The 23,972-nt window shown below is 48.4% G+C and overlaps 1 protein-coding gene across 7 annotated transcripts in view; it reads left to right on the top strand.

The window, feature by feature from the left end:
- The window catches only part of ZC3H13 (zinc finger CCCH-type containing 13), a 179,051-nt gene that overhangs the window by 131,905 nt on the left and 23,174 nt on the right, over window positions 1-23,972 (top strand). For all 7 annotated transcript variants that reach the window (XM_082247570.1, XM_082247569.1, XM_082247568.1 and 4 more), the window contains 2 exons: window positions 5,996-6,145; window positions 12,875-13,075. In XM_082247570.1, the coding sequence (XP_082103696.1) occupies window positions 5,996-6,145; window positions 12,875-13,075 (351 nt within the window). The remainder of the gene's footprint in view (window positions 1-5,995; window positions 6,146-12,874; window positions 13,076-23,972) is intronic.

Genomic DNA, 23,972 nt, shown 5'->3' with positions numbered 1-23,972 from the left:
AAGTCCTTTCCTCCTTTTAAGGCCTCATGCACATTGGTTTATTTTAAACGCTGTTTCTCCTGAGAGGGTAAAATCAGTGTTAAAAACTCACCTAAGCTGTGTTTTTTCAAATCTGTTTAGACGGGCTTAGCAAAGTTTGGTATTTTGGGCGTTTGTTCAACTCAATGACCAGAATAAATTGAAATTCCTGCCAATCAAATAAACACTGAAGTGCTAAGCGTACCTAGCGCTTAGGCAGATTTAAATGCATTTAGCTGCTTTTGGCGGATTTTTTTTTTTTTTTATGCCCAAAAACTACTCTTAAATGCCATACTTCCTCTGCTGATTGGAGATAAATTCACCACTTTCCGATAGAGCGGCACGATTCTGGATAAAATTAAAATCCTTTTTTGCTTAGAATAAAGATCATGATTCTCGGCGTAACATCTTTCACATTATACAAAAAAATTGGGCTATCTTTACTGTTTAGGTTTTTTTTTTTTTTTTTTTTTTTTTTAAATTCATTGCAGTGTATTTTTTCCCTAAAAATTGCATTTGAAAGACTGCTGCGCAAATACAGTGTGTGTATGTATATATATATATATATACGCTTGAGGGTTCTAAGTAATTTTCTAGCAGAAAATACTGATTTTAACTGATTGTAAACAGGAAGTGTCAGAAAAAGGTTTAGTCTTTTAGTGGATAAACTGCCCTCATTTGCAGAACGAAGTTCATCCCTTTGATGCAAAAGAACCAAATGATACAATCTTTATTTTTATCCCAGCGCTGAACAATGTTGTGATAAACTTTGCCGGCTGCCTTTATTTTGTATGACCGCCCTGAGCAGAGAAAGGCTCTGCTTTGTTTACCTTGAATTTTGGAAATACCAGATTAAAGTGGAGTTCCACCCAAAAGTGGAACTTCCGCTCCTCTGCTCCCCCTACAGTGACACATTTTGCACTTTTCAGGGGAGAGGAGGGAACGGGTACCTGTTTTGCACAGTTACCCTTCCGCACTTCCAGGAGATAGCGCCGTCCGTTGGAAATTCATCCCCTCTCCACCTTTCTCCGCCGCTGAGCCAATTAGAATGCGCAGGGAATCGACTGTGCAGCCAAAAGGCTTCACTGCTGGTTTCCCTTAGAATGAATGGCGGAGGCAGAACCCCACAGCTGATCCAAAAACCAGCTGGGGTGCTGACATTGCGAGTTTCCTGGACAGGTAAGTGTCTATATATTAAAAGTCAGCAGCTACAGTATTTGTAGCTGCTGACTTTTACATTTTTTCCCCCCAGTTGGAACACCGCTTTAAGATCGGGAGGGGGGTTGAATCGAGATCACTATTTTTTTAAGGATTGGACGTGCAGCTCTACTTTCCAACCAAGATTTACTGCTACAGGGCGAAACTCCTGGGTTCCTCTTCTTCCCATCAGGCACCCTCCTCATCTGTCTCCCCCATCCTACACCCCCTCCACTTATGCTGGGGCTGTGTGGGTGGTCTGGTCCAACTCCTGGGGTGGGGGCAGGGCGCTATGCTGGCGATGGGGGTGGGTGCACCGCCGGTGACCAGACGATCGGGGGGCTGTACCTGGTGGGAGCTCCTGCCAAGGCCTGACCTTGAGGCCTCAGGATTCCTCCTGGGTCCTTGGGAGCCTCGTGATGCTGCCATGTTTTAGCTTTGTGCCGCAATGCACAACGGCCATGTTTGTGTAGTCCGACAGCCATTTTGCGTTGATTTGCCATTGAAAACAGCGGCGGCCATGTCTGTGGGCCTTCTGGGCAGCGTTTTTGCGGGTGGAAGCCCCTTCTCATCCCCTGGTCCTGACTCCTGGATCCTTTCATTTCCTGATTGCTGCTCGTGCAGTGCATATTCTGGTGGCTGCGGTGCATGGTTTCTGCGGAGTTGTGAATCTGGTGGGGTCCCCTCCCTCTCTTCTGAGGATCGATTGGTGCTCTGTGGCTGGCAACCGGGTGGGTTGCCAGAGCGGTGGGGGTTGTCCTATAGCAGTGTTTTACACTTTTTTATGGGGTCCCCCTGGTCACTTATGGAGTCTTTGGTGCACATCTCCCCCACCTGATCCCCTCTCCGAGGCTGCAGGGCCCTCTGGGTCCCATCCATCCATCGATGCACTGACGGCGGTCCTGGAGTCCCTGTGTGTCCCGGGTGGAGGTGGCTTTTGGGCAACGGGCTGACAAAGTGCCCCCCGCCTTCCCCTGCTTCATCTGTCTCATCAGATCCTGAATCTGATTCGGCAACGGCGGACGTGGGTCACCCTGCTGGGTCTCCATGCACCTGGGTATCCTCAGGTAGTGAGGATTCCTCCTTTTCTGCAACCGTGTACAAAAAAGGCGCTGGTGGACGCACTGTGCGTGAGACCTTAATGATGGAGGACGCAGCTGAAACTGAGGCGCAGGTTCCCTTTTGGCACTCACAAGCCATCCAGAGCGGAAAAGGTGTTCCCTTTCCTCTCCTATTTTGACAGAATTGTCACTAAAGAGTGAGGACAGCCAAAGCGTCCCCTTGGGGTTCCTAAGCAATTTGCTAGACTATACCCCTATGAGGAATCACTTCTTAAAAAGTGGATTGTTCCACCGGTGGTGGACCCTCTGGTTTCCAGATTAAACAAGCCAACCATGATTCCAGTTGAAGAGTCCCCAGGCCTTTTAGGATCCGGCTGACAGGAAGGCGGAGGCTGTGGCCCGCAGTATGTACACCCTGGCAGGTTCGGCACTGAGGCCGATATTCACCATTGCCCTGGTGTCCCAAACTCTGATCGAATGGGCCAGGCTTTTGTGCCGTGACCTGGAGGGGGAGTAGCTCTCCTCTGCCTTTGCTGAGCTGGAGGACCAGCTGGTCCAGGGGCTGCAGTTTATCTGTGATGCGGCTCCTCCCCTAGCTCTTCGGCATGTCTTTTGGCTCAAAAGGTCTTGACAGATTGAGATTGCCAGTTTGATGCTACGCTGGATGACAGCATTTAAAGGTCTCACGGGGGGGGGTTTCCTTTCTTCCGCAGGCTACTAAGGGCAAGGACCCTCATCGTAAATGTGGGCCCCCCCCCCCCCCCCCCTCAGCTCATAATACGTTTTTTTCCTCCCTCTGGGTCGACTGAAAAGAGATGGGAGCTTTTCAAGGCCTCTGGAGGATCCAAGCAAATTTTGTCTGGTAAGTCAAGAGCAGGCTTCTCCAGACCTGTGTAAAGGCCCCTTCAGCATGAAGGTGCGCCCTCACCCATATCTGGGATGGGGGGAAGGTCTTCGCTGGTTCTTGGACCCTGTGGACTCCCCTGGTACAAGACAAGTGGGTCCACAAGGTCATTCGGTCAGCTACAAGATCGAGTTTCGTTCTTACTCTCTGGTAAGGTTCTTCCTTCCGTGTGACTGTCCCCGGTCCCCTTACAGACTTTTTGGGCGGTGCAAGACCTTTGACTTTAAAGGGCGATTGTCCCAGTTCTGACTTCGGAACGTTTTCACGGGTTTTCTCAAATCTGTTTACAGTCCTCAGGAAAGAAGGCAAGGTGCATCCAATTCTGTACCACAAGGCACTGCTTTGTGCGGGTGCAGAAGTTCAGAATGGAGTCAATTCGCACGGTGGTGGCTTCCCTGCATCAGAGGGATTTTCTTACCTGTATCGACATCAAGGACGCTTACTTTTACATTTCTATATGTGTCAGTCTCCAGCACTTCCTCCTCTTTGCCGTGGGAGAGGAGCATTATCAGTAAGTGGCGTTACCCTTTGGTCTTGCCTCTGTTCTTGGGGTCTTCACGAAAGTGTTGGCCCCAGTGCTAGCATTGTTACACCATTAGAGGATCGCAGTACTGGGCTACTTGGACGGCCTCCTTCTGCGAGTGGAGTCTCCTACTGCTCTGGTGGAAAACCTGGAAAATACCATACGAGCTTGAGGGAGTTTGGCTGGATTCTGAATTTTCAGAAGTCTGTTCTGGTTCTGTCCACAAAGTTGGACTATCTGGGTCTGACTCTGGACCCGGCTCTTAGCCAGAGTGCTCCTTCCTCTGGACAAACTCCAGAAACTGCAGGTTGCAACATGTCTCCTGCTGTCCAGCAGATGGTCATCCCTCCGGACTTGCATGCTTGTGCTAGGCCTGATGTTGTCTACCATTGAGGCGGTTCAGTTTGCACAGTTCAATACAAGGTCCCTGCAAGAGAAATTCTGGCCAAATGGGACAAGAATTCACTGTCTCTGGACAAACCGATCCGGCTGAGCCGGGGAATGAGAGTCCCTGATATGGTGGTTTCGTGCTTCGGTTGGGCAAATCCTTCCTCCCCTTGTATTGAATAGTGGTCACCACAGATGCCAGCCTGTCCGGCTGGGGAGGTGTCCTCGGCAAAAATTCTGCTTAGGGGATCCGGACACTGGAAGAGTACAGACTACTGATCAATGTCTTGGAACTCGGAGCGATCAGACTGTGCCTGGAACATTGGACACATAATTTTCAGGGATGTCCAGTGTGCATTCAATCGGACAATTCCACGACCTTGGCTTATGTCAATCACCAGGGGGGCACAAGAAGTGTCCTGGCCGCTCTGTAGGTAGCCAGCATTCTAAGGTGGGCAGAATGGTACACATTCCCGGGGTGGAAAACTGGCAAGCGGATTACCTCAGTCTGCAGGCATTGGACCACGGGGGTCATCCCTTTATACTACTTGTAACAAAACCTAAACCTATAGCAGGGATAGGGAGTATACCCCCTGGGACTGCCCATAGGCGTAGCCAGACTTTTTTTCTGCCTAGTGTCCTACTCCTGTAGAGGGGGCAGTATAACCCAATGGTTAGGATGATTAGGAGCTGTCTGTCAATGAACATGAAAGAAATGGTTTTTACGGTAAGTCAAAAATCCCATTATTTTTTTTTCTAAATTATTGGTGCTTTTTGTTTAGTGCAAAATATAAACGCAGTGGTAATCAAATGCCACCAAAAGAAAGTTCTATTTGTATGAAAAAGGACAAACTTTATTTGGGTACAGTGCTGTCAGTTTAAGTAAGAGAGTACTGTATTGCAAAAAATGGCCTTGTCATGAAGGGGGGTGAGTCTTCCGGAGGTAAAGTGGTTAAGAGCAGGAAAAAGGTTCAGGAGGGGCAGTATTTTCTATATGAAGCTAAAATGAAGAGCATAAGGACATGATCTCAAACTTGCAGGTGAAAAGTTCAAAACACATTTTAGTATTTTACCAAAAAGGGTAGTTGATGCTTGGAATAGACTTCCAGAAAAGTGAGTTAGTCAACAGTAAATGGATTCAAACATGCTTGGATCAAACCTGGATCTATGCTGGGGCAGACAAAAAAAAAAAGTAAAAAAAAAAAAAAAATGTGGTTTTCTAGATGGACCACTTGTTTTTTTTTTTTTTTTCTGCCATTATTCTTCTATTGATTTCCAAGGGGGTGTAAACTTTTTATAGGCACTGTACGAATATACGTTTTTTTATTTGGATTTACCGTGGTTATTTATTCAATTTCTGTTTATTAAAGACATTCAACACTAGAACAAAAGATGCAAAACAAGTTTAGTAATTTTGATGGAACATTAATTTTGGTTGGCAGTGGTATCTTTGTTAATGTACAGCAACTGTTTATCATTAAAGTTCAGACGTAATACCTGCACAAATTCCTTGGTACTGAAAAGACAGACTTGGAACACTCTTAGCTGAGCAAGAGATGGGGAAGGAGAGGAGGGAAACCTTTTCTCAGGTTGCTGTTATCTGGGACCAGCAGATATGATCTACATACATAGACCTAAGAATCAATTACATTTCTGCCTGAAATGCATTTTAATGTGTGAACAGGCTCCATGTCTCAGAATTGAACAGATGTAAAATTTGAGTTAGAAGGAAGCTGTTCTGAATAACAGCCCAGCAAGCAACTAGAACTAGGCCTCCTGGCTATTATATCTTCAATTGTCCTTGGCTTCTTAGGATGTGGCAATATAGTTGTTGCTTCAAGTTACTTTTAACTGCAAGAGTACCAACTACAAGGTTACCACTTTCAATTGTTTTGTGACTTGCAGGGGATCAGTTCTCTAAGCTTGTTGAAGAGCCGTCAGATGATTCTGTGGCTGGAGAAGAGTATGAGCCAATCAGCGATGATGAGCTTGATGAAATTCTAGCTGATGATGCTGAAAAGAAGGAAGACCAACAGGATGATGAAAAGATATCAGGTAACCCAATTGTGCAAACGAATAAGCAATCTTCTTTCACAATGTTTCATTGGGCAATAGGGTATAAAAGCAGAAAAACTCCATATAAAAGCTCCATATGTAAAGACCAACCAGATTTAACCACTTGCCGACCGCCGCAAGTACATATACTGCGGCGGTCAGTCCCTCACAGGCAGAGTAACTTATCGGTACGTCACTAGCCTATGAGGCTCTGGGGAGCTCCCGCGCGGTCACGGACCAAGCCCCCCCCCCCGCGCGCGTGTGACCCGCGGACCCGGTGTCCGCCGGTCACTCAGCGATCGTCGGGGGAGAGGGAGAAAGGCAGGCGGCTAGTGTAAACAAGCCGCCTGTCATTCTCCCCTGTGTAGAAACAATGATCATACGGTTCTACTATGTAGGACCGTTGATCATTGTTCCTACAGCTCAAGCCACAGCCAATCACAGTTAGAATCACGCCCCTAGGGACACACACAGAATGACCGCTCTGAACCTGAACATGACAAAATTCTTGTTGCTTACGGATTCATGGGCTGCTTAGGAGATTAAGGAACAGCTTTTCCCTAATGTCCTAAGATCAATGTTTGGAGCAGTTTACTCCAACCACCACAGGCACTGGAGAAAGGGCGTTTTATCTCAAAGCCAATTGCTAGCTCTAAAATCACTACCTTTTAATACCAGACAATTCTAAATGTACAGTACTGTGCAAAAGTTTTATGCAGGTGTTCAAAGAATGTCTCAGTAATAAAAGTGTTAATACTTTAATTTTATCATTTACCAAAATGGAAAGTAAATATTTGGTGTGACCACACTTTCCCTCCAAAATGGCATCAATTATTAATCTTTTTCCACATGTAATCCTAGTCAGACTCGATATTGAGATCTGGGCTCTGTGGGGGCCAAACCATCATTCCCAGGACTTCTTGTTCTTTACGCTAGTTCTGAATGACTGGCTGTATGTTTGGCATTGTTGTCCTGCTGCAGAATACATTTAGGACCAATCGCACACCTCCCCCATGGTATGGCATGATAGATAAGTATCTTCCTGTATTTCTCAGCATTGAGGACACCACTGATCCTGACCAAATCTCGAACTTCATTTGCAGAAATGCAACCCCAAACTTGCAAGGAACCTCCACCATGCTTCACTGTTGCCTTCAGACACCTATTATTGTACCACTCCCCAGTCCTTCACGAACAAACTGCCTCATGCCATACCATTAGGGAGGCATGTGACTGGCCCCAAATTTATTCTGCAGCAGGATGATGACCTCAAGCATGCAGCCAAAGTCATTAAGAACTATCTTCAGCATAAGGAAGAACAAGGAGTCCTGGAAGTGATGGTTTGGGCCCCACAGAGCTCTGATCTCAAAATCAAGTCTCTGTGGGATTACAAAAATAGGATTTGAGGCAGCCTACATCCACAAAAGATTAGTTTTTCAAGATGTTTGAAGCAATCTACCTACCAAGTCTCTGTGTGCCTAGAAGAATTGATGCTGGTTTGATGGCAAAGGGTGGTCACACCAAATATTGATTTAATTTGGATTTCCCTTCTGTTCATTACTTTCTATTTTGTTAATTGATAAACTTTTACCACTTCTATTTCTGAAAGCTTTTTTAATTTACAGCATTTTTTCACACCTGCCTAAAACTTTTGCACAGTACTGTACCTTGGTGAACAAGGGATTAAAGCACATTTACACTACAGGGCACACTACAAACGGGAACATAAGACCTGTCAGATGTATGCTATGTAAATTAAATGCAGATGTGTGCACTGCACTTGCATTCACAATAATATTCGTTATTAAACTGCATGCCAAAACATGTTAACATTGTGATTATTAAGCATCTCAAATGTCATTAGGCTCCTTTCACATGAGTCTGACCAGGTCCACCAGTCTGTTTTCTCTTACGTCCTCCGACAGACGCAGCCTCTTCGAAGTTTCATCACTATTGGGTAATGGCACCCTCTGCAGGAGCAGGCAAGGTAGTGAAACTTCATTAAAAAGCTTTAACTAGACACACCTTAAGGGCTGTCCCTCTCGACATTACCCTTAGACACTTAGAGCTTACTAATCAGTTTCTTGCTGCCTAGCTCAGGAGCAGGTCCTAGGATACCTTGCTGGGACTCCGGTCTCAGTTTTTATTTTTTCTTTGAAAAATGTTTTGTTTTATTTTCTCACTAATGCTAGCTAGTCAGGTGGATCCTCCTGGAGAACTTCAAGTGACAGCCGGGCTGGGCTTCACACTGGATAATCTAGATCCTTATAGTACCCCAGCCTGGCCTACGAGCGTGCGCAGGTTGTGGAGAAGTTCCGGATGGAATCCATCCGGTTGGTGGTGGTGTCTTTACGTCAAGGGGATTTTCTGGCCTCCATTGATTTAAAGGATGCGTATCTGCACATCCCTATCTACAAAGGTCATCAGCGGTATCTCCACTTCGCAGTGGCAGAGGAGCACTTTCAATTTGTGTCATTAACCTTTGGTCTAGCTTCGGCTCCCAGGGTCTTCACCAAGGTTTTGGCCCCGGTGCTGGCTCTACTGCGCAAGAAGGGGATTGCTGTCCTCGGTTACCAGGGCGATCTCTTGTTGAGGACGAGCTCGTGTGCCACGATGTCGGGCGATATGACGGTCACGGTTCAGACGCTCCAGTTTAGGTGGACCATCAACTTCCAGAAGTCGGCACTGACTCCCGTCAGTACGTCTTTAGTATGTGGGAATGGTCCTGGACTCTGCTCAGGCGAAGGTTTTTCTCCCAGAGGAAAAACTCCAGATGTTGCAGGGTGAGATCAGGTCCCTCAGGGACAACAATCTCTCCTCACTGCGGACCTGCATGAGGTCCCTGGGGCTGATGGTTTCAGCTTTCGAGTCGATCCCGTTTGCCCAGTTTCACACAAGGACTCTGCAAGCAGAGATTCTTGCCAAATGGAACAGGAATCTCCTGTCCTTGGACAGAATGGTTTGTTTCAGCAGTCTCTTGAGGACGGAGCTTTCGTGGTGGCTTCTGTCACCCACTCTGAACCAGGGCAAGTCCTTTCTGCCCCTGTTGTGGAAGGGGATCAGAATGGATGCCAGCCTGATAAGCTGGGGTGGAGTACTGGACACTCTTTGTGCCCAGGGGACATGGGCGTCTGAGGTATCCTCCTTGCCGATCAATGTTCTGGAGCTCAGGGAGATAAAACTTTGCCTGCTCCATTGGGCGACTCAGTTGCGCGGTCGCCCGGTTCGGGTTCAAACCGACAATGCCACCGCTGCGGCTTACATCGATCCCCAAGGGGGCACCAGGAGTGCCCGGGCAGCTAAGGAAGTGGCTGAGGCATATGTTCCGGCTGTCTTTGCTGTTCGCATTCCTGGAGTGGAGGACTGGCAGGCGGACTAACTGAGTCAGTCCTTGGATCAGGGGGAATGGTCCCTGCATCCGGAGGTGTTAAGGCTCCTGTGCGCCCGGTGGGGGACTCCGGACGTGGATCTGTTCTCGTCTTGTCTCAACAAGAAGGTGGAAAGGTTTGTGGCCAGAGCGCAAGTTGCTGTTTAGAGGACTTGATCCTCTTTGAGGGTATATTGTTTTTTTCAGGTGGGCTCCAGTTTTTTTGGTTGAGCTCCTGTTGCCTTGTTGGCTACTGTTTAGCCTAGGGAATTTTCTCTTTCGTCCTTTGACAGACACAGCTCTCAATGCTTCTTCAGTATTGGGTTATGCGCCATCTACAGGAGTAGACTAGGCAGTGAAAACTTTTCACTTGACACGCCTATAGGGGCTGTCCCTCACGAAAAAACCCCAGACACACTGTGCTTTCAAATCAGTTTCTTGCTGCCAAGTCAAGGAGTAGGACCTAGGTTTCCCGCTGGGACTCCGGTCTCAGTTTTTATTTTTAACAATGTTAGTTTCAGGGGGAATGGTTCCTGCATCCGGATTTTTTTCCGCCTCCTGTCTGCCCGACTGGGAACTCAGGAGGTGGATCTGTTCGCGTCTCCTCTGAAAAAAAGGTAGATCGGTTGGTGGCCAGGGCTTGAGACCCTCTGGCCGTCGCCACAGACGCGTTGGTGGTGCCTTGAAACCGATATCAGCTGATCTATGCCTTTCCTCCAATACAGCTCTTGTCAAGATTCCTCCACAGGTTGGCGGTGGAACAGGTGCCGGTGATTCTGTTGGCCCCAGACTGGCCTTGCAGGTCTTGGTATGCAGACCTGGTAAAGATGGTCGTCGAGCCTCCCTGGCGACTGCCTCTGAGAGAGGATCTGCTGTCTCAAGGGCCGGTCTTCCATCCTGCTTTACGATCTCTGGCTTTAACGGTGTGGCTGTTGAAGGCCAGGTGTTGAGAGACACCTGATTCTGTGATTCCTACTTTGTTGAGAGCTAGGAAGGCTACTTCCAGGAAGATTTATCATTGTACTTGGAAGATGTATATTGGCTGGTGTGAGTCACAAAATTTGCATCCTTGCTCGTTTCCGGTGTCGAGGGTCCTATGCTTCTTGCAGAAGGGAGTTGAGCAACGCTTGGCTTTAGGTACGATTTAAAGGTCAGGTGTCGGTCTTAGCCATTTACTCCAACATTCCCTGGCTTCTAATTCCTTGATCCGCACCTTTATTCAACGGGTGCGTCATCTGGGTCCACCAAAGAGATCCCCTTTGCCGCCTTGGGATCTGAATTTGGTGTTGTCCGTTCTTCAACGGCCTCCCTTTGAAAAGGGAGCTATCTTTGCCCTTGTTGTCTCAGAAGGTTGCCTTTTTGGTGGCTATCACTTCTGCTTGCAGAGTGTGTCTGAGTTGGCGGCTCTGTCATGCCGTTCACCTTATTTGGTCGTTCATAGGGATAAGGTTGTTCTACAACCTAATCAGTCTTTTCTCCCTAAGGGCGTGTCTGCTTTCCACTTCCATGAAGATATTGTCTTGCCTTCACTCTGTGCTAAACTCAAGCATCCCAAGGAATTTGCTTTGCATTCGCTGGATGTGGTTCGGGCGATCGGGGTTTACCTGTCAGCCACGGAGTCTTTTTGGGCGTCTGATTCCTTGTTTGTCCTTCCCGAGGGATCTTGTAAGGGTTCGGCTGTGTCTGCTGTGACCATATCAAAATGGATCCGGCAGACAATTGTTCAGGCCTATTCATTAAGGGGTCAGGTTCCTCCTTTCCCTGTGAGGGCGCATTCTACTACAGCACTGAGTTCCTCATGGGCTTTTCGCCATCAGGCTTCTGTTGCTCAGGTGTGTGAAGCTGCGACTTGGTCGTCTGTGCACACTTTTACCAAATTCTACAAGGTAGATTTGTTGGCATCCTCGGATGCTTCCTTTGGCCCGCAAGGTTTTTCAGGCTGCTGTTTGACAAAGAGACTTTGTTTTCTTTTTATGGGGGTGAATTTTTTGTTTGGGGGTAAGCTCCTGTTGGTTTGGTTTGAGCTTTTTGTGTCTCCCAGTTGGCTACATTTTTTTTTTTTTTTTTTTCTTTTTAGCCTTGGATGTACTTTAACAGTTGGTTGTGTTTTCCCACCCCTCATGCCTACACTGCTTTGGGACGTCCCAATAGTGAAGAAGCATTGAGAGCTGCGTCTGTCAAAGGATGATAGAGAAAATTTGATTTTTGTAAGAACTTACCGTAAAATCCTTTTCTCTGAGTCCTTTGACAGACGCAGCTCCCGCGCCTCTAAAATGGGGCTGGTTCTGTCTTCTTCCACTGCTTGCTACGAAACTTGATTTGAGAGCACAGTGTGTCTGGGGTTATGTTGTGAGGGACAGCCCCTATAGACGTGTCGAGTGAAAAGTTTTTACTGCCTAGTCTACTCCTGTAGATGGTGCATAACCCAATAGTGAAGAAGCATTGAGAGCTGCGTCTGTCAAAGGACTCAGAGAAAAGGATTTTTTGGTAAGTTCTTACGAAAATCCAATTTATAGTGCCTCTTGGTGTCATGCTTGCGGCTGTCGGTCTTGCTATGCCTCATGGGACTTGTGGTTCTACAACATCTGCAGGGGCCACAGTTTGCATATGCCTGGTATAGAGTGTCCCTATAGCAAGCTAAAAAACTTCTGCCTTTAGAACCACTCACTTCCTGCCTGGGACTACATGTCCCATGAGGCATTGTTCCTCACACATTCAAATTTACAAGTTCTTAGGCACTTACTGATATATATGGACTGTGTACTGAGCTATATGTGTGCTGTACTGTGTCTTCTGACAGGTATGGACAGTGTACTGAGCTGTATGTGTGCTTCACTGTATTTCCTGATATGTACACAAATAAAGCATTCTGTGTGTAGGCTGACCAACTAATCGATTATGGAAATAGTTGTCAACTATTTTTTTAATCAGTTTTCAGCCCTAGTCATTTCAGTAAAAAATATTGCTGTGAAACAGAAATGTTGTCATCTTGGTAAGTCATAGTATTTGAATGCCAAAAATAAGAAATCTATAGTGTGCTTGCTTTTTTCCACCTATTTAGGTCACTTAATATACTAATTTTTTAGCTCGTATCTACTGTGTAAAATGTTTGAGAACCAAGTCGTATATTATTATTGTATTTGAGAAGTTCAAATTTTAAACTGCTCATCTGCTTTGCCGATGGCAGAATACGTTCTATTTTTGTCATTTAAGAAATATGTTCTTGTTTTGGTGATCGTCTATTCCACTCTGAAATGTAAAATAATGAATAAAATGACTTCTAAATAAAAATTGCTTTTAATTTATATTATGAGGTATAATATCTAAAACTTTTGCATGGGAATTGTGTTGTTCTTGTACAGATCCTCTGGCTGTAATTGATGTGGACTGGTCTAGTCTAATGCCCAAGCAGGCAAAGGAACCTCGTGAATCTGGTGCTGCCCTCCTAAAATTCACACCTGGCGCTGTGCTACTGCGTGTTGGCATTTCAAAACGTTTAGCTGGGCCTGACTTGTTCAGTAAAGTTAAAGAAACCTGCCAGCAAGCTATAGAAAAACCTAATGGTAAGTGCTTTTATATTTAAACCTGTATTACGGGCGCATCATGAATCAAATTGTTTAGGTATGATTGTTTTTGTTTAGGGGATGATCTTAAAAAAAACAAATACTTGGCTTGTTCCAGAGTCCCCAGTACTTAGGTCCACTTGCTCCCAGAATTCCAAGAATTGTGGGAGCGGTTAGCTGTCAGAAATTTGTACCTGCTCCCACAAGGGGAGGCAGGTGAGCAGTACTTAAACACGTCCTTAAAACAGGCCTTCACTTAAGTTAAATTATGCCCTATATATATATATATATATATATATATATATATATATATATATATATATATATATATATCGGTACAGACCAAAAGTTTGGACACACCTCATTCAAAGAGTTTTTTCTTTATTTTCATGACTATGAGAATTGTAGAGTCACACTTCAAGAGGTAGCCACCTGAAATGGTCTTCCAACAGTTTTGAAGGAGTTCCCAGAGATGCTTAGCACTTGTTGGCCCTTTTGCCTTCACTCTGCGGTCCAGCTCACCCCAAACCATCTTGATTGGGTTCAGGTCCGGGGACTGTGGAGGCCAGGTCATCTGGAGCAGCACCCCATCACTCTCCTTCTTGGTCAAATAGCCCTTACACAGCCTGGAGGTGTGTTTTGGGTCATTGTCCTGTTGAAAAATAAATGATGGTCCAACTAAACGCAAACCGGATGGAATAGCATGCCGCTGCAAGATGCTGTGGTAGCCATGCTGGTTCAGTATGCCTTCAATTTTTGAATAAATCCCCAACAGTGTCACCAGCAAAGCACCCCCACACCATCACACCTCCTCCTCCATGCTTCACGGTGGGAACCAGGCATGTAGAGTCCATCCGTTCACCTTTTCTTTGTCACACAAAGACACGGTGGTTGGAACCAAAGATCTCAAATTTGGACTCATCAGACCAAAGCACAGATTTCCACTGGTCTAATGTCCATTCCTTGTGTTCTTTAGCTCAAACAAGTCTCTTCTGCTTGTTGCCTTTCTTTAGCAGTGGTTTCCTAGCAGATATTCTACCATGAAGGCCTGATTCACACAGTCTCCTCTTAACAGTTGTTCTAGTGATGTCTGCTGCTAGAACTCCGTGTGCCATTAACCTGGTCTCTAATCTGAGCTGCTGTTAACCTGCGATTTCTGAGGCTGGTGACTCAGGTGAACTTATCCTCCGCAGCAGAGGTGACTCTTGGTCTTCCTTTCCTGGGGCGGTCCGCATGTGAATCAGTTTCTTTGTAGCGCTTGATGGTTTTGTGACTGCACTTGGGGACACTTTCAAAGTTTTCCCAATTCTTCGGACTGACTGACCTTCATGATGGCCACTCGTTTTCCTGTACTTAGCTGCTTTTTTCTTGCCATAATACAAATTCTAACAGTCTATTCAGTAAGACTATCAGCTGTGTATCCACCTGACTTCTGCACAACACAACTGATGGTCCCAACCCTATTTATAAGGCAAGAAATCACACTTATTAAACCTGACAGGGCACACCTGTGAAGTGAAAACCATTTCAGGTGACTACCTCTTGAAGTGTGACTCTACAATTTTCATATTCATGAAAACAAAAAAAAAACTCTTTGAATGAGAAGGTGTCCAAACTTTTGGTCTGTACTGTATGTATGTATGTGTATATATATATATATATGTGTGTGTGTATATGTATGTATATGTGTGTGTGTGTGTGTGTATGTATGTATGTATGTATGTGTGTGTATATATATATATATATATATATATATATATATATATATATATATATATATATATATATATTTATAGAGAGCTATAACTATTTCTCTTTTGTTCATTGGTGGACACAGCTCCATATCTTCTTTGACCCTTGGGTTATGCTGCTCTCCATAGGAGTAGAACTAGGCGGAAACAAATTTGACTACGCCCCTAGGGCAGTCCTAGGGTGGTATAACTCCCACTTCCTGCTATTAGGTCTTCAGTTTTTTTTCTGCCTAGTCAGGAGTAAGGACCTAGTTCCTTGCTGGGATCTCTGATCCTGGCATTTTTTCCTTTTTTGAAATTAACTTTTTTTTTTCTTTTATTATTTTCTATTTCTGTGATAACTACAATCAACTGCCGGACTAGGCGACGTGCTGGATATCCTACATCCTTACGGTCTTCCCAGTCTGGCCAGCGAGCGCGACCCAACTTTAGCTCCACGCTAGGTTGATCACGACGTAGCCCCACTGGACGGGGGCTGGCAGGCGAGTGAAACACCTCGCTAGGACGCATAGCCCTAGCCAGCCCTGGAGTGGTGCCTGCTTGGTTCCCAGGTGTGGTAAGTAGTGTCCCTATTCTTTCTCCTCTGGGAAAATGTTGGGATGGAAGCGGGCCCTTCCCTTGGAGGGGGGGGGGGGTTTGGGAGCGCATAGCTGGCGGCTCATTAAAAACATTTTTCTCTTACGTCCTCCGACAGTCGCCGCCCATTCACACCGTCTTCACTTATGGGGTATTGACTTAATCTCCACAGGAGTTTCTAGGCATAAGACTTGTAAAAGAACAATAAATCTACATAGTCACACCTATGGGGGCTGTCCTACCAGTCCAATACCCCCCTGCAATAGCCATCCCAAATCAGTTTGTCTTCTGCGTAGCTTCAGGAGTGGATAGGCTTCCTGTGCTGAGGCTACAGTCTCAGCCTTCTCTCTTTTTCTTTTATGATTTATTTTCAAAAGATGTCATTTTTTCTTTACTTTGCTAGCTGTTTATTTTAGTTGATCTTCGGATGAAGACGGCGTCTGCGGAGTCGGGAATCGTACTGACCGTCCTGGTTCTCCAGGACAGAGGGTCAGATGGAATCCCAGCCCACCATCGAGCGTATCGCAGTCTATGTGTTCGCCCTGGCCTCATAAACGACCCATCCCTGTTCATCAGGGATGCAGCCAGGTGAGGTGGCTACCTCACTGGACACAGCATAGGTTCGTCCGTGCACTACTAGTGTCCTGCGTTTTTGGCTGGCGGCACTCCCCTGCCATCTGAGGGTGGGCGGTTTCCCGCTTGAGGTGAGGCACCCCACGCCATCGGGTACAGGTAAGTACATTTTATGTGGGGCCTCTATCTGGGGTCAGCAGTCCTGTGTGTCTGTGGTATCCCCTGTGTCTGTGCATTTTGGGCTCCCTGATCCCGGTCCCTGCGCAGGTGTTTATTCTCTCACAGCAGCGCTGTGTGGGGTTTTGGGGGTCCCTCTCCTAATGTCACTTTAGGATGCTTGGGGATGCAGACACATGCGGCGACCGCTGCGGGGTTAAAAACCGCCGGTCCGCCATTTTAAATGTGGGCAGCATGTCTGACTTCACTGTGGGCGCTCCTACAGCATGCAGTGTATTTTCGTGCCTTGCGGCGCCATCTTGTGTGTTGCAAAGCGATCGTTCCGAGCACATGTCGGCGGCCATCTTGCCGAAGCCTCCCATTAGTTTCCATAGGCATCCATTTTCCCTTGGCCTGCAGCCTGTTTCAGCCTCCAGCGGTGACATCACTTCCTCCTTTCTCACAGGAGCGACCGAAGGAGCTGGTAACACTTTATGGGGTTCTGTCCTGCTGTCTTTTTTCCTGCCCTGCCTTGTGCAATCTTCCTGGTCAGTTTTATCCCTGCGGGGGCTCTGTGTATCAGTCTTATAGCGGTGTGCTGGGGAGGGGTCCGCAGCGCACTTAAATGGCCAGTTTCAAAAAAAAAAAAAAAAAAAAAAAAAGCTTTTCTTTTCTATTATGGAATCCCAGGACAGCAAATTCCCGCCAGCCTTGGTGGGGGATTCAGGGTCCACTGCATCCTCTAACCAGACTGATTTGGCTGCTATTGTGGCAACTTTGGCGTCAAAAACGGATGTGCTGATGTCTGAACGTGCTGCTAGGAAAAGGCCTAGGATTTCCTTTTCTTCTGATTCTGAGTGTGACATGGTTGCTGTGGGTAGCGTGGCCCTTTCGGGGTCTCCCTCTTCTCAGGACCCGCAAGAGTCTGAGGGGGAGGCGGAGCTTGCAGGGGTGGATGAATCCCCCCCTGGGTCGCCCGAGAAACGCGCAGCTATGGATGAGTTGATCCTAGCAGTGAAGGAAACACTACATTTGGAGGATGAGCCCACTCCTCCGGGCGTTGTCCTCTTTTGGTAAACACAGGACCCGCAAGACGGCGCAGGTTTTTCCTTGCCCCGCAGAGTTTCACTATAAGGTGAATGAGCTATGGCGTAATTTAAAACGCACCTTCGTGGTGCCTAAGAAGTTTCAACTTCTCTACCCTTTTGCGGCTACTACGGCTGCGCGCTGGTGTGTGCCTCCTCAAGTGGATCACACGTTGGCCAGGTTGAACAAGTCTACCCTGCTACCCACTGAGGACTCCCCGTTGTTTAGGGATCCTACTGATAGGAGACTGGAGTCTCTTGCCCGTCATTCCTACATGGTGGCGGGTTCCATGCTCAAGCCTATTTTTGCCTCTGTAATGGTGGCTCAGGCTGTGGTGGATTGGACCAAGGTGCTCAAACGCACACTCATGGCCGACTGCTCCCCCCCACTACTGTTGAAATGGTGGAACAGATTCATCGTGGGGTCATGTATTTGTGCGATGCGGCTCTGAATGAGGCCCCCTTGGCGATACGGCTGTCCAGTGTCGCTGTGATTAACCGTCACTTAATCTGGTCAAAATGCTGGTCGGCTGACCAAAAATCCAGGAAGACGGTGGCTGACATCCCCTATGCGGGGTCTCGCCTTTTTGGGGAATCCTTGGACGAATTGGTTAAAGCAGTCACGGGGGGGTAAGAGCACTCTGCTCCCCCAGAATCCTAAGGGCAAGTTTTTCTGCGGTAAGCGGTGCCCGTCCTTTAAACCTACTCAAGGGTCCTTTCGTGCCTTCAGGGCGCAGAACAAGGGAAAACCCTTCAAGGGTCAAGGTGGCCAGAAAAAGCCCTGGTTTGGCAAACAAAAATCCGGCCAGGCCGGTACGGCGGCTCAGTCCGCCACTGCCTGAAGGGGCGCCCTCACCCGTTACAGGGGTGGGGGGACGTTTGCACGGTTTCCTACAACCTTGGCTACTCCGAATCACGGACAGGTGGGTTCAGGAAATCATTCGGTCAGGGTACAAGATCGAATTTCTTTCACGGCCGGCGAACAGATTCTTTCCCTCAAATCTTCATTTGACCCCAGGGCGGTTACAGGACCTGAATCAGTCGGTGCAGGATCTTCTCGCTCAGGGGGTGGTGATTGTCCCGGTGCCTCATCGGGACAGGTTTCGGGGTTTCTATTCAAATCTGTTCACTGTGCCCAGAAAGGAGGGCGAAGTGCGTCCGATTCTGGACTTAAAAGCGATGAACCGCTTCGTGCATGTTCGAAAATTTCGCATGGAGTCACTCCGCTCAGTGGTGGCCTCCCTTAATCCGGGAGAGTTCCTGGCCTCCATAGACCTGAAGGATGCGTATCTGCACATCCCCATTTTCGAGGGTCATCAGAGGTACCTCCGATTCGTTATCGCGGAGGATCATTACCAGTTTGTGGCGTTACCTTTCGGTCTCACATAGGCTCCAAGGGTCTTTACCGAAGTGTTGGCGCCTGTTCTGGGCCTGTTGCGGGCACAGGGCATCGTGGTCTTGGGATATCTGGACGATCTCCTGTTAAGATAGAGTGCCAGTCAGAACCTGCTGCGCGATCTGTCCACTACGGTCCAGCCGCTTCAGGAGTTCGGTTGGACGATCAACATTCAGAAGTCGACCTTGTCGCCTAAGGTTCGTCTCCAGTATCTGGGAATGGTTTTGGACTCTGCTCAAGCAAAGGTGTTCTTGCCGGAGGACAAGCTCCGGACTCTGCAAAACAAGGTCAGGTCCCTCAGGGACAACAAATCCTCGTCACTCAGGACCTGTTTGCGGTCCCTGGGGTTGATGGTGTCGGCCTTCGAGGCAATACCATTTGCACAGTTTCACACGCGATCTCTCCAAGCGGAGATCCTCACCAGGTGGGACAGACTACCTCAGTCCTTGGACCTGAGGGTGTCTCTGAGTCACCAGACCAGAATGGATCTCTTGTGGTGGCTTCAGTCCCCGGCTGTGTCGGACGGAAGGTCCTTCCGGCCAATTCTGTGGACGGTGATCACCACGGATGCCAGCCTGTCGGGCTGGGGTGACGTTCTGGGCAACCTGTCTGCCCAGGGCACGTGGTCGGTGGAGGAATCCTCCCTTCCGATAAACATTTTGCAATTGAGAGCGATCAGGCTGTGCCTGCTCCATTGGTCGGATCGTCTTCAGGGCCGTCCTGTGCGAGTGCAGACGGACAATGCCACTGCGGTGGCTTACATCAACCACCAAGGGGGCACCAGGAGTGCCGGGCGGCCCAGGAGGTGACCTGTATTCTGTCTTGGGCCGAGACTCATGTCCCAGCGATATCGGCAGTTCACATTCCGGGTGTGGGGAATCGGCAGGCCGACTATCTGAGCCGCCAGACCCTGGACCAGGGGGAATGGTCCCTACACCTCGAGGTGTTTTCAAATGCTGTGTGCGAAGTGGGGATCCCCGGATGTGGATCTGTTCGCGTCTCGGCTGAACCACAAGGTGGAAAGGATCGTGGCAAGAACACGCGATCCTCTGGCAGACGCCTCGGATGCGCTGGTGGTGCCTTGGCATCAGTATCAACTGATATATGCCTTTCCTCCGATTCAGTTGTTGTCCAGGTTCCTTCGCAGGTTGGCCTCGGAACAAACACTGGTGATTCTGGTAACGCCGGACTGGCCTCGCCGGTCCTGGTATGCGGACATCTTTCACCTGGCCGTAGAGCCTCCGTGGCGGCTGCCAATAAGAGAAGATCTACTATCTCAGGGACCGATCTTCCATCCTGCTTTACAGTCGCTGGCTTTAACGGCCTGGCTGTTGAAAGCCAGGTCCTGAGAGACAGGGGTCTCTCCTCAGAGGTCATTCCTACTTTGATCAAGGCTAGAAAAGCCTCTTCTGGTAAAATTTATTACCGTACATGGAAAGATTATTTTGCCTGGTGTGAGTCCAGGGGTTTCTTTCCTCATTCCTACTCAGTGTCGAGGGTGTTGGCTTTCCTCCAGACTGGTGTGGACCAGCGCCTTGCGTTGGCCATGATTAAAGGCCAGGTATCTGCCCTGGCTGTTCTTTTCCAGCGCCCTGTGTCTTCTCATTCCTTAATTCGCACCTTTATCCAAGGTGTGCGTCACTTGGCCCCTCCTAGAAGGGAGCCCTTACCTCCATGGGACTTGAACTTGGTTCTGTCCGTGTTGCAGCATTCCTCTTTTGAAAACCTCAGGAAACTTCCGTTACCCATGCTATCTAAGAAGGTTGCGTTCCTGGTAGCGATCACTTCTGCTCGCCAGAGTGTCAGATTTGGCGGCGTTGTCTTGCCGAAGGTGGTTTCGGAATTCCACCTGAATGAGGACATTGTTTTGCCTTTGCTTTGTGCGAATCCTAAGCATCCAAAAGAGGTTGCCTTACATTCCTTGGTTGTCCGAGCGATCAGGGTTTACCTGTCGACTGAATCCTTTTCGAAAGTCGGATTCTCTATTTGTCCTTCTTGAGGGACCTCGGAAGGGTATGGCTGCGTCTGCAGCAACCATTGCCAAATGGATCAGACAGACCATTGTACAGGCCTATTCGTTGCGGGAATGGGTTTCCTCCCTTCCCTGTCAAGGCGCACTCTACCAGGGCGATGAGTACGTCCTGAGCCTATCGGCATCAGGCCTCGGTGGCCCAGGTGTGCAGGGCTGCGAATTGGTCGTCGGCGCACACTTTCTCAAAATTCTACAAAATTGATGTTCTGGCATCAGCTGATGCATCCTTTGGCCGCAAAGTTCTCTGTGCGACTGTTCCATAGGAAACCCTGGTTTTTGTACGGGTTCCTAGCTGTTGGGGTTATTTTCCCCTTGGTTATTTGTTTTCCTGGGTTGTTGCTCATGTTGAGCCTTTGTTTTTTGATACCCAGAAGGTTACCTTCTTCTACATGTAAGGTTCCTTTCTCTGATGTGGGTACTACGTTGCCTTTCTGGCGGTTGCGTTGCCCACCCCTCATGTCTACACTGCTTTGGGACATCCCCATAAGTGAAGACTGTGAATGGGCGGCGACTGTCGGAGGACGTAAGAGAAAACGGAATTTTTGTAAAATCTTACCTTAAAATTCCTTTCTCCCCCGTCCTTCTTTTTGGGGTCTTTTTATACACTTTCACTGCTTGTGACCAAACTGATTTGGGATGGCTATTGCAGGGGGGTATTGGACTGGTAGGACAGCCCCCATGTGTGTGACTATGTAGATTTATTCTTTTACAAGTCTTGTGCCTAGAAACTCCTGTGGAGATGAAGTCAATACCCCATAAGTGAAGACTGTGTGAATGGGCGGTGACTGTCGGAGGACTCAGAGAAAGGAATTTTACGGTAAGATTTTACAAAAATTCCGTTATGACAGGGGTCCCTGTTAGGGCTCTCCTGGCGGACCAAGCGTACCTGAGGGGCCGTTGGGGGGGTCCTGGGTGCCGCGCCGTCATTTTGCTGTGGATGGCTGTTCTGCAGATTCGGCGGCCATGTTTGTGTAGTCTGGCGGACATGTTTTCGGAGATTCGTATTGAAATCAATGTGGAGGCCATTTTGTAGCCTGTGGAGCGGTGATGCGGCATTGGGTCTCTAGTGGCGGCTTCTTCGCCTTCCTCCTTCTCTCTGATTGCCGCATGGCATGCAGCTGGCACTCTGTATCCTGCCCTAAGTTGGTGGTGAGTCCCTGCGGGATAACATTCCCTCCTACTATAAGCGCCGCTGGTGCACTGGGACTTGTAGTACTACCGCTGCAGCGGTAAATGGGGTTTTTATTGCACTTTTTTTCACAATATTGCGGGCGGCCTCAGTGTTAACTATCTAGGCCCTGGAGCACGTGTCACCACCTGACCCACTCTTGGAAGCTGTAGGACCCTCTGGGTCTCAGTCTGCCCTGCCGGCCATGACGGCGGTCCTGCAGTCATTAGTGTCAAAAGTAGATATGGCCATTTCAAAGCGGCCTAGCAAGAAGCGCCCTCCGCCTTCACCTGTCTCCTCTGCCTCCTCAGATTCTGAGGTGGATCTGGCCACTGCGGATGTGAGTCAACCCCCTGGGTCTGCGTTCATGCACCCGGAGTGCTCTGACAGCGAGGATGAATCCTCTTCCACCGCAGCCGCGCATGAATAGGCTCTTGTGGAGGCATTGATTGTATCAGTGCAGGAAACTTTAAAATTGGAAGACAAAGCAAATACTGCGTCGGTGCAACTTGGTACCCACAGACCGTCCAAAGTGTTCTCCTTTCTTGCCTATTTCGATGAGATTGTCGCAAGTCAGTTGGGATTCCCGAAACGCATGGTTGCGATTCCTAAGCATTTCACTAGGAGGTATCCTTTTGAAAAAACTGACCGTTCCACCGGTGGTGGATTCTCAGGTTTCCAGATGGAATAAAGCCATGCTTTTTTTCCGGTGGAGGATTCCCTGTCTTTTTAAAGACCTGGTGGACAAGAGCTGATGCTCTGGTCCGTTACCTTTACACCCCAAGGAATTTGCTTTGCATACCTTGGATGTGATTCGTACGATTCGGGTCTTTTCGGAGGTCAGACTCGCTTTTTGTGGTTATGGACCGACCAAGTAAAGGGCTGGCCGCTTCTTCGGCTACCATGTCCAGATGGATCAAGGCCTATTCCATTAATAGTCAGGTTCCACCTTTCCCGGTCACGTTGCATTCTACTCGGGCGCTGAGTACTTCTTGGGCCTTTCATCAGGCTTCAATATCGCAAGTTTGCAAGGCGGCCATTTGGTCGTCCATGCATATATTTAGCCTTGGGTTATTTTCCCTACCCCTCATTTTCTATTTGGCACTCCTTTTGAAAATCCCACAAGTTATGATTTATGGAGCGCTGTCTTTCTCTATCGTTCATTGACAGACGCAGCGTCGTATTCTTCTTGACCGTTAGGTTATGCTGCCCCCTACAGGAGTACGACACTAGACAGGAAAAAGCTTTACCACGCCTATGGGGCAGTCCCTGCAGGCATACACCCACATACTCTGCTATAGCCTTCAGTTTTTCTGCCTAGTTTAGGAGTAGGACCTAGTTCCCTGCTGGGACTTCGGTCTTAGCTATTTTTTTTTTTGGGAACCTTTTTGTAGGAATTTTTTTTTTTTAGTTAGTGTTCCTGAGAGAACTACAAGCAACAGCCGGCTGCGTTTCAGACTGGCTATACTATATCCTTAAGGTCTCCCAGCCTGGCCACCGAGCGTGAGGAGGTTCTGGTCCAGCACTAGGCCTCTCTACGACAGAGCCCCGATGGACGGGGGCTGGCCCTGCGACTGAAACACCTCGCCGGGACGCACACGAATTGGGATACCCTGAGTCGCAGTGGACCCCCTGGCCGTCAGCACCCCCACCCCGGGTGGAGAGGTAGTCTGTTCGGAGTGGCGCCCACCTGATGCCATGATATGGTAAGTGTCCCCCCATTTCTCTGGCGGTCTCGGGGTGGATGTGGGCGTACCCTCGGGTATTCCTCAGTTCCCCTGGCCTCTCGGTAATACCAGGCCCCTCTTAGGCCTGTCCTCTCTCCCCACAGTTTTGTCCTGGCGGGGTCTCCTGGGGACCCCCAGATGCCACTGTCTGATGACCCCCCTGGGGGGTCCTGGAGACCCCATGGCGCACAATGGGAGCCACCATTTTGCTGTAGTTTTCTGCTCTGCATCAATGTAAAAGTTTCTCATTGGATTGCATGGGCGGCCATTTTCTTGAACTACACGCTCGCTGCACAGGAAGGGAGAAGCTAGGGGCTCTAGGCATGACCCAGGTGTTTTTCTGTTCCTGTGTCAGATAGTTTCTCATCTCTGCACAGAACGTTCTTGTAGCCTCCAGACCAGTGGTCCTCAACTCCGGTCCTCGGGGCCCACT

The sequence above is a fragment of the Pelophylax lessonae genome (genome assembly GCF_965119305.1).
Source record: "Pelophylax lessonae genome assembly, chromosome: 2".
Taxonomy (NCBI): Eukaryota; Metazoa; Chordata; class Amphibia; order Anura; family Ranidae; genus Pelophylax; species Pelophylax lessonae.
Note: the sequence above shows the minus strand (reverse complement) of the source record. Positions and strands in the feature narration are given on the sequence as shown.